This window comes from Athene noctua, chromosome 6, assembly GCF_965140245.1.
Source record: "Athene noctua chromosome 6, bAthNoc1.hap1.1, whole genome shotgun sequence".
Lineage (NCBI taxonomy): Eukaryota > Metazoa > Chordata > Aves > Strigiformes > Strigidae > Athene > Athene noctua.
In genome coordinates this window covers 19,795,646-19,810,510 of record NC_134042.1, presented here as the reverse complement: position 1 = coordinate 19,810,510, position 14,865 = coordinate 19,795,646, and the positions used below count along the sequence as shown (strand labels likewise).

At 38.0% G+C, this 14,865-nt stretch overlaps 1 protein-coding gene across 3 annotated transcripts in view; it reads right to left on the bottom strand.

Moving 5' to 3' along the window:
* The window catches only part of DPH6 (diphthamine biosynthesis 6), a 229,872-nt gene extending 215,576 nt beyond the window's left edge, over nt 1–14,296 (bottom strand). For 2 of the 3 annotated variants that reach the window (XR_012633870.1, XM_074909806.1), the window contains exons 1-3: nt 14,151–14,296; nt 9,998–10,092; nt 7,458–7,651 (exon numbers count right to left, since the gene is read on the bottom strand). Coding sequence is in view for 1 of the 3 variants with exons in the window: in XM_074909806.1 (XP_074765907.1) it covers nt 7,458–7,651; nt 9,998–10,092; nt 14,151–14,173 (312 nt within the window). In the remaining 2 variants the exon portion in view is untranslated. Of the gene's footprint in view, nt 1–7,457; nt 7,652–9,997; nt 10,093–14,150 lie in introns of those variants that run through there. The other variant, XM_074909807.1, reaches the window with a different exon arrangement.
* Nucleotides 14,297–14,865: the final 569 nt, after the last annotated feature.

Below are 14,865 nucleotides of genomic sequence, written 5' to 3'. Positions count from 1 at the left end.
TAATAAAATTCCGGTAGTATTACTTTTATATTCCTTTTGAAGTGTGTATGATTGCAGGCAGGCAGACAGGTTGCATGTGTGTAAACAAATCTTGTTAGATACGCAGTATTAATAAAAGAAATGCACACTGACCTACTAGATATACACTGCAACACTAGGCTAAAATAGATGAAGTTCTCAAGTTAAGACACGTGTTTGTTCTATGTAAAACCCAACTGCATTTTAACTCAGAAATGTTGCAGTTCATTCCTACAGATGTGCAGTTGGATCCAAATGGGGATGTTACTGAGGCTGTTGAGTCTATGCATGTCACTTAAATAAAATTCAAACCATGAAAAAAGTTTTGATAACGTTTACAAAATTGACTTAAACATCTTAATGTATTTTTCCATTTAACTACAATACTGAATGCCAAAATGTTAATAGATAACTCTCTAAATATTCAAGATATTTAACAAGATATTTGAGGTTCCTTTCTCCCCATGCAATACAGCACATTAAAACCAATTTTACTATCATAATTTATTCAAAGCTTGATTATGAGCAATAGCTGCGAGAAGAAATACAAGCATTGTTGATTCATACACAAGCATTTCACTTAACTACATTGGATAATAGCAGTGCTCCTAAAGGAGTATAAAAGCAAAGTGATTAGAAGTCATTACTGTTAATTAGCATTCACTTTACATTGATAGGGATGAACCTTTTCTGTGCCGAACACATGGAAAGCTTTTATCTGCAATCTGCCAAACCTGGTCAAGGTAGGCACTGAAATAAAGTGTCAGTGACCAGTAAATTGAATTCAAAACAACAATAACAAAAAAGCAAAACAAAATCTAAGGATGTATCATCATCCAATTAGTGAGGTTCAGTTTTTAAACAGGAAAAGGTTTGAAGGGAATGAGTAAAACTGGAAACTCATACTTCACATTCTGCAATCTCACTGATAAAAGGAGGAAATGTGTGTTTATCAAACTTGCTGCGAGTGCACAGTTCATTTGGTGTCCTGTAAACAATGCCTGGCTGCCCACTTCCAAATGCATGTGAGAATCTTGCAACCCAGAACATCATATTCAGCAGGCAAGGTCACACTAGAGATGCCCTGGAAATGGGAAATTAGGAAAACCTGGCAATCAGAGGTTTAAAGCTCACCAGAACAAGCCCTCAGGCTTGCTTACCATCTTTCACCCCCAGCCTGACTGTCTCTGCTTATTCAATATTAACACAAGACTGAGAGTGAGTGAAAACAACTCCACACACCTAACAGGGAGAAATACAGTGACTTTTTTGTTTACATAAAGCTCAACATTTCTCACGGTAAGAAACTACCTCGAAGATGTTGCTCAGTATCCCCTTCTGGAAAAAAAAATGACCCTTCCTGAACAGTTCAGATGAGACATGGAGAATGACAGGCATCCTGTTGATTAAAAAATTTCCTTGTTCCCATCTCATTTTAAAATTCAAACTAAAAAAAAAAACCCCTAAACAAATCATGTTGGGTGAGTGGAACGAGATACATATTTTTTTACACTGCTTAAAACACTGCAAACTATGCAATTACTTCTTACCATCTTCGCCTAATTCACAGTTACTCACTGCTGATGGCAGTGGTCATCCCCTAGATGGAGGAAGCTATGGAGCTCTACTCCAGAATAAATTAAAAAAAACCCAAAAAACAGGTCAATTAAAAAAAAAAATCAATGAATGTGATAAGTGCAAAGGGACAATTCAAATTCTCAAAGGTAAAAATCTAGTCATTATAAAAGGTAAAGGGAACTTAGTCTATGCCACATGAAAAACCACAGCAAATATATTGTCTCAAAAAAAAAACCCTTACTTTATGAAGAAGCACAGTTATTTATTTCTTGCAGGGGAGATATCCCTTTCATAAAATTTCTAAAATTCCACATTTAACTTTCACATCTAAAGGCAAAAAGAAATGTGCTAAAAGATATGGTCTCCAAACTTTCAACTAATCAACATCAGTAGTAGAGGGCCCACAAAATAAATTCCATTGGTTTATCTATCACTGTTCCCCCTAACTAAGCACTGAAGATTTTTTACGATGTTTTGTTTAATACTGATGTCATAATTTCACTTGCTGTACATAAATTCTATGTTTCAATCGCTGAATTATATATAAAGTTAATCCAACAACTTATCAAGGTGATAGTATTCTTGATTTGCAATAATCTTAAAACACGGGGGGAAAAATAAGGAGTGATTATTTTGGAAATTCAAATTAAAGACAAATCTCTTCCTATAATTTAATCTTTTGCAAAAATGTTGAGAAATATACCTTTGAGGAATTAGTCTATATACCTACAAATAATTAAAACTGTAACAGGAAAAATGTCAGATTTTCTTCAACTGAAAACATGGGAAATGATGGGAAATGAGAACTGTTCTGCATGATTCTGAACTCTCTGAATCCCATCACTGACTGGGGAAAGCTACATACTTTGAATTTATAAACTGCAAAAACAGTTTGGTGAACAGCATGCTGAGGTCCTCAGATTACAGATTCTTGAAATCAATCGGGATACCATAACTAAAAATATTTAGATCTTTAAAACTCCTAAGAAAATCTGCAAACTTTATTTGTATGAGTTAAGAGTACACTATTAGTCTTTATCATGTAAATACTATTACTGAAGTCATGGGGACCACTGAGAGCTGATTAAAATGGACAGCTAAAAGCCAAATGACTATTTCTAAATACTTACTGTTTCTTTTAAATGCATTTTACAACAGTGAAGACAGTGAAGCAATGCCTGCAGTAGAATACAACATTTTATTCATGTATGTTTCCTGATGGGAGCATCTAGACATTTGGCTGTACAAAAACCACAGAAAGTCAGTCATCAGACTGAATTCGAGAACTCATTTGGCCCATTGGCCATAGCAGTTAAATTTTGGAGAAGGGTAAAAGGAAGACTGTTTCAATAGCATGGAAGACTAGGAACAATAATGAGGAGCTGAAAGCTTTATCTTCTGTGAGGGAATTAAACCCTATCCAAAGGCCACCTTATATTTCATCCATTCATCTTATACCTTGAAGGACTGTCTCCTGAAAAACTCCAAGACTTAGGGAGTTTCACTCAGTAATGATAGGACCTATGTTACCTCTACTCCACCTGAATCTGCACTGATAAAGTACTTTGTCTGAGACAAATTATCATCTTAAATAACATCTAAAATTACACAGCTATGGCAATTTTAACTCTCAGACAGGAATACTTCCTGGTTTCAGTAAACATAGTCTGGGTCCATCTCAAAAATCACGATCCTGTCCTTAAAAAATAACTATTAAATACAGGAGTCACAGTGTATTAATAAACTCTTTGTTAATGTAAGATAAAAGCACGTTACTTATTCTTATGACTGAGTTATGAGATCACTGCTCCAGGAGGTAACAATATTTTAGAAAATGTTTTCTTTCTCTCCCCTTTCTTGTTACTGATACAGTGCCACAACCAAAGGCTAGTACAATTCAAATGTTTCATACATCCAATATATCCAACATCAATTATTACTTTTCAGCTGATGATCAATGGATGCTATCATATTTAATAATCCTTCAGTCCTGAGATCAAATATATTAATTGGTTTTAAATTTCTTTCAAGTGTACTCTGGGTTTTTTTGCAGGTTCTGATCCCACAAAGCGCACCACAAAGAACTCTTGACAGAAATAACATGTTAAAACTGGAAATACACTGAAAATCAACTTGCATGCTTTATAATAAATACGGGTAGATATATTACAAAGAAACTATAAATAGAATCAATTTTTGAAATACTAATTTCAAAAAAAGTCAAGTAATGATAAATGTTATTGAGAAAGATGAAAAAACAGACAGAAAAAAAAATATTGTTATCAAGTTCAAGAATTCTACAAACCACTCCAACAGCAGAAACTTACCAAATACGGCAAAGATTTCAAAGAGTAAAGGATATAAGGCAAGAAACTTTTGAAGAGGACAGAACTGTCTACTGAAACCCAGAAATGAAATAAATTATCTTGTATTGGTTTGTATAGTCTGGAAGCTGCTACAACCACTGCTCTAAACAAAAGTTTAGCCATAGTTCCATGAGATACAGAAAACAACCCAACGTTCAACGCACCTAACACTACTTCTATATGTGCTTGCATAAAACATCAATGTATTATTTGGACAAGATCATAACTACAATGAAAAGGGGAGAAAGCAGTTAAATATGCCTATATTGAGATGCTGTAGGAAAGCTTCATAAAAACACCTCCATGCTCCAGTCTTTCCAAGCACTAAAGGCAAAGAAACAAAGTTTTCCCGCACATTTCCTGGTTTCAAAGACAGCTCCACGATAAAACCCTGGAGGATAATTCAGATAAATAAGAAACTCTAGCGCTTACACGCTTTGCTGGAAAAATCTCCAATATACAAAGTGACAAACATGGCCAAACGAGGCTACTGGTAATCCCTATTCAGTAACATGGAGAGTAGATTAAATTATTCCTTAGATTTCAGGATTTACATGTCTCACAAAGTAAATATTCTACTATGAGGTGAGGACTGCATAGTAAGATACATTTAGATACCATACAAATACCCTGATATGTTTCACAATATATATTGAATACATAATCTGAAACAGGGCTTTGGCAACTAAAAAATAAATATAAATTTCCTTCATACCTATCAATCATCTGAGTTTGTGATAATAAAATTAGCAGGTTTACAGTCACTGGCAGTCAATATCACTTTCTGAGTCCCATGAACTAGAACAGGACTGTCATCCTGGGCTTCCTACCACTGCAGAGAAATATTTAACTTTTTGGAAATCTTGTTCTTACAACACTCTTTGTAAATCTTGTTCTTACAACACTCTTTGTAAAAACATCAAATGCTTCTGAATTCATACCAGTTTTTCAAATGTGTTTGTTTTCTTTTCTTACAAAAGAAGTACTTGCAATACAAGTGTTCTTTACAAACGGAAAATGAGGCACACTATGTGATTTCGATCTAAATACACCTTTCCTGTATTCTTGGGCCCAAACCATTTACAAAGCTTTCTTAGTCTGAGCAGTGTTTTGAAACTACATCCACTCAAGGATGCATTCTGACAAGGCATCCGCAGAATTCCTCCCCTCCCTTCAACTGAATGCAAATTGATCTGTTTAAAACTATTAACATCTGGGGAAAAAAATTCCGAAAGCATAATCTTCAGTGATTAAGACTTACATAGTAAAGCTACAAAACTGCAGTTATAAAAAATGTGGAAAAATAAAAATAGAAAGCTTTCAAAGATACCGTTAACACACAAAAGAAAATTTTTCATGTCTCAAAATTAAAAAAGCAAAGACAGCTTCTGTACTTTACATACCCCTGATAATTTTGCAATTATTCATCCAAATATGTAAGATTTCTACTAAAAATTTTGCACTGGAATTTCATAGAGAGGTTTGACTGTAAAGACATGGTTATCCAACGTCTAACATAAAGGCAGTACATTGTTAATATTTATGTCTTTAAAATATAATATAGTGGAATTAATATTTCTATATAGGAAAGAAACAGTTATTTAGTTCCAGACAACTTGATAACATCTCTTTCAACTATAGTTATAATTATCACGTACAAACTTCCAAAGCAGAAGTTGTCAAGATTTAACACTAGCATTAATTTACGTCAGGCATCCATTTCTCCAAAGACAGCAAGAATCGAAAAGGAAGTATCATCTTAATTGCCACTAATCTGACCATTTTTAATTACATTGATCAGTAATTTATTATTTTACCCAGTGGCAAAAGGCTGTTAGTATTCAGCCTTAAGAGACAGCATATACTAGTCATTCTAATTTCCAGTATTATCACGGTTCAAAAATGATTTAAAATCACAGTACCGTATTTCTTTCAATTCCCGTACTGCAAGATATGCACATTCCATTGAAAACCTCTGTGAAGCACTCTAAAGCATAATCATAGCACCATTTAGGTTGGAAAAGACCCTTAAAACCATTGAGTCCAATTGTAAACCTAACACTGCCAAGTCCACCACGAAATCATGTCCCCAAGTGTCATATCTACAAGTCTTTTAAACACTTCCAGGGCTGATGACTCAACCACTTCCCTGGGCAGCCTGTTCCAACGCTAGACATCCCTCTTGGTGAAGAAATTCTTCCTCATATCCAATTAAAACCTCTCCTGGTGCAACTTGAGGCTGTATAGCCTACATGCACTGTTCTCCTGTCTTCTAGTCTCATACTCCAACACAGGTGTATGATCTTGATTCTACTTTAGAAGAACATGATTTCCCTGCCAAAAAATGTTTATATGTAACATTTGACTCCCACATGGTTCAGGAAGCATTTTGCACTCAAACCATATTCTCAGGTCTTATCTGCAAGTTATTTTTTTTTAAATGAACAAAGAATAAGCCTAAAGTTTTTAGGTTCATCAATCTCAATTCCCATTTCAGTGGAGGAAAGAGGGCTAGAAAATCTTCAACTGAACTGAACACTACAAATATCTTTAGCTGAAGTTTCAGAAAGTAGTCTACCAGTTTGATCAATAAAATGAAACATGTATTTACTTTTTTAAAAACATCAATTAATATGATTTTCTGAACATAGCATTGTTTTACAATGTTGATGACTGCAGTCATCAACACAATTAACTGGAAAAGAGATGGCATGTTCAGTCAAAACTTGTATAAAACCTCTGGATTCAATGGGAAGTTTTCTATTTATTTCAATGAGATCTTTTTAATTCTGGTGGAAAATGAAATACTATGTGAAACATTTTGGAAAAGAACAGAGAATAAATTTCAAGTGGTTTAGAAAATACATTCATTATCTCCCTTTAACTGGTTTTATAGATAAAAAGGTTTGATATATGTTATTGCTATTATGCGATATATTAGAATATAGTTACAGGGCTGCTAGAATCAAAACTATCAGTGTAAAATATTCTGTAATACTTTGAGAATGATCTGCAACACACAAACAAATAACAGATTCTGGTTTACAGAGTGTAAGTCTACACAAATGGAAATGTCTAGACATTACTTTCCGTATACTGATAAATGCACAAAGCCCAAAAGATTCCAGCAATCAAGCAATGCATTACTTCAAATATGAAACTATACAAACAGTCTATTTATAGATAATTTTCACAATTATGATTTTTGTAGTACATGTGAAGCACCTGTTAAAGGTGTTTTTATTAAACAGGAACAAGGTTTTGGCTTGAAATGGGGATTACTAAGTCTCATTTACATTGGGGAAAGAGGAACAAAGTTATACTATATATTTAAAGTACTGGGAAGAACAAAGGAATAGAAATAAAACTTGTAAAAATGTTCAATTTTTTCTCAAAACTTTCCTTAAATACCTAAGTGGATCATTTACTTAAATCCATAAATGAGTTAAGCAATCTCATTGTCCCAAATTATTTAATTCTTTTCATTCAGCATACCTTAACAAGTTTCATGAGGTGGTAAAGATCTTCAACCTCATCTTCCTGACATGCGGTATACACTTTTCCAGTATTTACACTGGTACCCTTTATGAAAGCACGATAGAGTGGCAAATCCAAAGCATCAGCATATAGGTCAACGGCATGGTGTCCTACTGTCTGATACATATAGCTGTCCAATTCATCAGTCTGCCCTGCCACGATTAAGAAACAATCATATTAGGTACATTATTTCAGCAATTACAGAGAATCACAATACTACAAAGAACTGAAAAGATCTAAATGTTAATATTTTTTGGTTCACAAACACATTTGGTGACAATATCTCTATAAACATGATAAGGGGAAAAAAAAGGTTTCTCCACCCAATAGACCTATGGAGAGGAAGACATCTGTCACAAACATGGTGCATATTCGGAAATTGTGGTGTCTGTTTCTTTTTTAGCATTCTCCCTGCTTCATCCAAAAATCTCATAACAGTCCAATTCTGCTCCTATTTATATGGTAATTTTAGTAGGAACACAGTTCAGAGGCACAAACCCAGATGCATTTCAACATACTCGGAGCAGAAAACTCAGAATGCACCGCAACACTGAAAATAAGCAATAGGTTGTCAAAATTTCCAAAAACTTCACTGTTAAAATTGTTATCATGGTCATCAAGAAAGAGGAAGAGATTATTTCTGCTTAAGTAGAAGAAAAGTAGACCATTACCATGTTTTGACATTGCTTAATATACAAAAAGAAAAGGAAATCCAGGCCCTTTCTACCTTCAGTCCTTTTAAAATTTAAGCTCAACATGAAATCAGGTCTTTGCTGACATTTCCTTAACCAGGAGAAAAATTTAACTGGATTGTCTTACATCAGTTTGTACCTAGCAGGTAAGAAAGAAACAGCTAAAATGCAGACATCACTGTTTAGAATTAAATCTCGAACTATATGATAAACCGTTTACATATAAAATCTTCCAGATAATTTTTCAAACAGATTGATAAAGCAATACATCATTATTGGTGAAATCTCTATTTATTAAAAGATAACACAGTTTGCTATTTTAATGTTAATTTGTAATACTGGAACTTCTCTTAATTTACACAGACATGATAAACATCTCTGCTGTATACCTATGTAGCACACCTTGCAAAGAAAAAGGTCGGTGACGTTGATCAAGATAACTAATTTGTGATGTAACAATTAGGTCATGTCACATTTGATGACATACAACAGATGCACTTTTGCTCAAAATAGGCAAATCCAAACCCTTAATCACAACTAACCAACCTAGACCAGAAGAGTTGATTTAAAAGAAAACTCAGTGTTTTTCAACATACATGAATATGACAAGGTCTTTAAATTGATATTCAGTTCAAAATACACAGTTTCTTTATTAATTGAGACTCTCCAGGCAACAGTGGTACAAGATAAAATAAAATGAATGGCATTGAATCCACTATTGCCTGAAGCACCTCAATTAACTTTCCACAAAATTTCCAACGACACACTTAAAGAGAGCATTTTATGATTTTAATGACAATATTCTACATTTCTGATGTGGATAAATTAGTTTAAAGACAACATATTTCAACAAGATTAGAGATGATTATGTCCTAGCTACCCAGAAAATGAATTGCTCCCATACTCCCAGGCATTTGCCAGTTTTCTCTGTGACTCATTTGTGATGGCAGCTCCCTTTTTCCTTCGCTTTCTGTGTATCTTCCTACCATACAGTTACCAGATATCATACTTAACTGTTTAACACACGTTGAACAGTTGACCTATGTTAACATACTTTAACATTCTCCCCTACCAGCTGGGAAACAACTCACCTCAAGTCTCACTTCAATTTATGCTCCAGTCCAACGCAGAAGTAAGTACTCAGCTCACCCTCTTACCTCACCACTGACTTAGACTACCTGAGTTTCACCCACTCTCTTTCACAGAAATAAGGCTAGGTGCAGCCTGTGAGCAACTGATCAGAAAACTGGTTCAAGCTAAAAGGAAAGAAGGAAGGCAGGAAAAAGAAGTGCATCAAGGTCATTCCAATCCAGATCAGTTCCTCAATCCAGCCCACGGATGCTGGGCTAGAATAATGGAGGAAGATACACAAAGCTAAAAACAAACGAGCAGCAGCAAAACTGCATATTTTTGGCAGCTGGAATGGTTTATGCCAGTTTAAGGCATTTCTAGAAATACAAAGTTTGTTTTGTTTGATGATATCCTCTACCACCTTTTACTATTTGTGCAACCGAACTCATAGAATCCCATTGTTTACCAGCAGAAATATCTGCATTCTCCTTCTTTCAAATTATGTAAGTCTTTCTTTTACAGATCTTCATCTTCTTGTGTTTTTTCCCCTTTGATGAAAAAATACATTTAATACATCTACAGAGGATTTTCTTTTTTCTACCTCTTTTAAGATTTCTAGATTTCCCTGCGATATGCAAAACTATATAAAACCACATAAAAACTTAATTCCGGCACAGCTGTGTCTCCATTGTTTCTAATATAAAATATCTTCTATGAAAAATGTGGCTTTCATACCTGTGTTTTCAGCAGGTCTTAAATTGGCTAGAGCAACAATCTGATGTCCAGCAGCAACACACTGCATCATATTATAACAGCTGTCCTTCCCACCACTGTAGGAAAAAGAAAATAGTGGCAATTAAAAGTACGCATGAAAGTTTTAGTCCCTTATTACTTCTGCCTAACTACTTAAAAATTAGTATCACCAGAGCTGGTTATAAATTTTTGAAATAAAAAAAGTTTGCAAAATACTAGCAGTAGGAAAAGGATGATTTCACCATATAACATTTACTAGATATGTATAGTGCTTACATAGAGTATCCATAAAGATCCAGTTCTGTATCTTATTACTAATTGGAGAGGTTCCATGAAGAACAGCCACTTACACTGGAATCCCTTCAGAACAAGGACTGTCTTCTACTCCAGAGATAATTAGTCTGTACTCATTACTAGATAACTTGGATTAAAAACTTACCTGCTCCAGAGTTGCCAGCATTAGCAATCTTTTTAAATGAAGACTCTCCTGTTAGGAATAATGTTTATCCTTCATGGGATACTTTGCGTAAAGTTTCAACGTTTTAAACATATTTCCCATTCTCAAAAGCTGTAATTATTACAGGCAATAGGTTCAGTTGACACTACTGAACATACAATTTTTTTTACTGCATATAACTGCAAATAAAAATAATTACTGATTAAAAAAAAAAATACAAAAGCTAACAGAACAATATTCTTCTCTATGGCCAAGAAATGATACTATGACACAGAGAATACAATTACTTTTGACATTCATTCAAGATCTACTGGAACCTTTTCCACTATCAGTGAGGAAAGAATCCTGCTCTCTTCATGTAACTAAAACATAGTATTTTTCATGGATTCTAATCCCCATCAAAAGAAATATTATAGTCTAACAATAAAACCGAGTGCTCTAGAATACACACTGCTTACAAAATCCATGTTCAGACTCGCAGCCTTCGAACTATAACTGCAGGTAGAGATTCTTTAAAAGCCAATGCAGAAAAACCAGTCCCAGGCAGGAACTGGAACACAGATCTAGACCAGCTCTGTAAAACTATGTTCTTGAGACATGGACAGGAGAACACATAGTACAAGCAGCCCTTGATAGAACAGACCGTTGGTTTCCCTGTGACCACACTATTACCAGAAACGTTCCTCAGCATTTCCAATGTAAAGTTCCCACTTTTATCTAGCCCTCTACTCAAAAGCTTGAAAGTGCAATACAAGATTGTAACCATACAGCTATTCCCCTTAATTTCTGCTTTTATCCATGCTAAAATTCTGTATGCTGACCGTAATTTGCTGTATAACTCAAACTTAAAGTAGAAATAGTATAAATAACATGGCATCCTTTCACGTTTAACAGATTTTTGTAAAGCAGCCGCTTATGTTTCAGTGCTATCAAAGTAATATGATAAATACGATAATAAATATATTCCTAATTTGAGGTTCTAGCCCTACCTGACATTATTCTCATGCACACCTACAACCTTCTTCTAACCTATACATGGACAAAAAATATTTTTTCAAAATCCTGTGTTCATTAATTCTGGATACTGTGCTTGACAGCTTGAAAACGTAGATAGTATTCACTTCATAATGTGAAATTTCAGGCTTAACAGACTCATAATGAGACAAAGGCTCTTTTTCTTCCTGAATGACTCCATTCTAAAAAAGAAAAGCCTCCCACTAGTTCTGATTTCAACTCCAAACACAACTTCAGAAAAATAATTATATGACAGTAGATAATTGCCTATGCTGTTCACAGCATTTCAGTATTTTTTTTTTTAATCAAAAATTACAAGGACACTAGAATAAATATATTCATCTTTTCAATTAATTTATATTAAAAAAAAAAAAAAAAAACATGTTATGATGAGGCTGCATTCAGATTTTCCACAGTTGACCGGCAACTACTTGATCGAAATTTGTAGTGCTCGCTGGATTACATGCTACTGTACTGTTATTTGTTTTCTGTATTACTGTTACCATGGCCCTAAAAACTAACCATACCAAGAAACAAAGCAAAACAGTGCCTACCCACAAGGCCTTCTAATCTAGCTGTAAAACACAAGATGGGTAAAACCAGTGAAGCCAGACAGCCCATGCTGTGGGAAGAAGGTGGACTTGGCACAGTCTCAGCCTGGCTGTTGCCTAATAGACTGTAATAAAAAATTTTTTAAATAAAATTTAAAAAAAGAAAAAACTTTAAGAAGAGAGATGAAGGCAGGTATGAGGTAGCCTGGGACTCCTCTCAATTCTCATCACAGAAAAAAATCACAAGGCCTTTTTCTAGGAAACAGTACCAGTCAGGTCACAGTCAGGGTTAGTTCTGACAATGTTGCAAGTATGTTAACTGGTTGGCTTATATACAAACAAAATACCAGAGGAAAACAAAATACAGTAACCATAAAGATACAGGTCTATAAAATACTCCTGAGCAAAATGCCTTTGTATTGACAAGTGTAACCATTCACAGTAAGAAAATTCTGGAATTGGAGAGTTGAAAAACATCCCACTTCAGGTAGAAGACTGACTTTAAAATGTCTATGATTTACCACAAAACACAATACAGGGTTTACCCCGTAAATACCAGCTTAAAGCAAGACTATCAACTTTAAGTGTGGCCAACATTTTAGAAGAAAAAGAAACAGGTTAAAGTAGTTTTAGATATAATCCTGACCTTTTCAAAAGAAGCACTTTTCAAATACTTTTTTCCCCCCTCTGATCTTTGAGGCTAGCTCTGTTACAAAGATTTCAGACACTTTGATGTCTCTTTAAAATTCTTCTTAAAACTATTACTGAAACTAAATCCATCCTTGTAAAATTGCCCATTAAAATAGCAATTCTGTTAGAAACCTGTTTTTAGGATTTTATTTCATCCTGCCTTTTAACACATTCCTCTGCTTAGAGAGTATCAAAATAAATAAACCTCGAAGATGAAATCTTCTCTATAAAACAAGAAAAAACACCAAAGCTGACTTTCCTACTCTGTATTTAAGCAAATCTTTAAAAACTTATCTAACATTTGCTGTATTTTTTTCCTCTTCAGATGATGTTTGGAATGATTTGTAATTGTTGCGGCCAAACACGAATTTCAACAAGGTTTGATACTAGACATTGCCAGAGAGAGTTTAATACGTTAAATGTTAAGACTTCAGTAAACAGCTACTGCAGCCAGAAATACACTGCTCACATCCACGCAATCTTTTTCCATTTACAGGTTTCCTAGCTTGTTGGGTTTTTAACTCTTATTTCTCAAGAAAAGAACACACCTGTCCTTGTTAGAAAATGTTAACGTCTTTCTAAAAAAAATACAAAAAAGCCATTTACAGTACGACAACTGCAGAAACTGACAAAAAACGGCGGGAGTGTGGGGTGAGCAAACAGCAACTCCTGGCAGACAGGGTTGTGTCCAACTGCAACTATTTAAATGAGTGAGCTTCATCTTTTTTAAGAGCAAGCTGCAATCTCTCTCAAAAGAGTCACTAAAACAGCCTATGGTTAAGAGTTCAGGAAATTTATCCTAAGAGAGCGTAAGATACTTGGAAAGGAAAAGCACCTGGAAACTCAACTGCAAATGAGCACACCTCCCCCTAACCGAGGGCAACGGGCCGGGGCTCTGCACCCCCAGGACCGCAGCTGCTCCCCGCCGCCTTCCCCGCACAACCCGGCTCCGCGCCGGAGATGGGCTGACTCGGGAGGCCGGGAGAACGAGGAAAACAACCTTGGGTAGTGTTGTTTCGGTGTTTTTTGTTTTGGGGTTGGTTTTTTTTCTTTCTTTTTTTTTGTTTCAAACAAACAGTAGTAGTTCTTGAGCGTCCCGGGAAGAAGGGCAGAGCGGGAGAGAAAGTGTTCCAGCCTTCGCCTGCGTACAGGCAGGGCTGGCCGCCCGCCGGCACTGCCGCGCAGCCGGCCAGCGGGCCGCAGGCAGGCAGGGACCCTGCAGCGCGGCCGCTCCGCGCAGGGGAGGCGGGTGGCGGGGAGCGCGGGCGGGCAGGGCCGGGGCAGGAGGATCTCCCAGGCGGCGCTGGGTGGGGCGCGACCCCCGGGCTGCTGCCGGACGGGCGGGCTCGGCCTCTCCCGCACCCTCCCTCCGCCGGCGAGACGCCCCTCGCTCGCCCCCAGGGGCGCTCCCGCAGCCCGTTACCTGATCAAAGCCACTACTCTCATGCTGCTCAGGGGCCCGGGGGGCGGTAACGCTAACAGGGACCTGCGTGACAGCTGCGAAACGCAGCGGGGAAGGAGCACCGGCCACCCTGGGCCGCGCACGCCGCCGGCTCCGCCGTTGCACCGCTCCCGCCTGGCCGCCTCCCCTCCGTGGACCCTCCTCCAGGGGCAGGCCGGGCGACTGCCTGAGCGGCCGGGAGACCCGGCGGGCCGCCGCCCGTCCCCGCCCGGGAGAGGGACGCTGCCTCCGCCGCAGCCCTGCGAGCCTGCCGGGGCGGCGGGGGCCGGCCGCGGCGCGGGGGAGGGCGGGGTGGGGGGCGCGGCGGCGGAGGCAGCGCGCGGGACGCCTATGGAGGGCAGGGCGGCCGCGCTGGTAGGCCCGGGCGGGCCGCCGGGGGAGCGCCCCGGCCGCCCCGCAGCCTCCCCTGCCCGCCTCTCTCCCTCTGGTCTGCTGCGAACGGCGGCCGCGCCGCTCTGAGCGACTGCCGTGCGGGGAACGGGGCCGGCCGAGCGACTGGCTTCACCGCGGCCCGGGGGCGGGAGGGCCCGCCGTGAGGGGAGGAAATCCCGCGGGGCTTCAGAAGTCGTCGCGGGTCGGTGGCAGTCGCGGCTACGGGAGCCGGAACCCGGCGAAGCCGCTGGGCCAGGCGGGCGGCGCCAGCCGGGTGGCGGGCGAGGGAGCGGCGTTCCCTCAG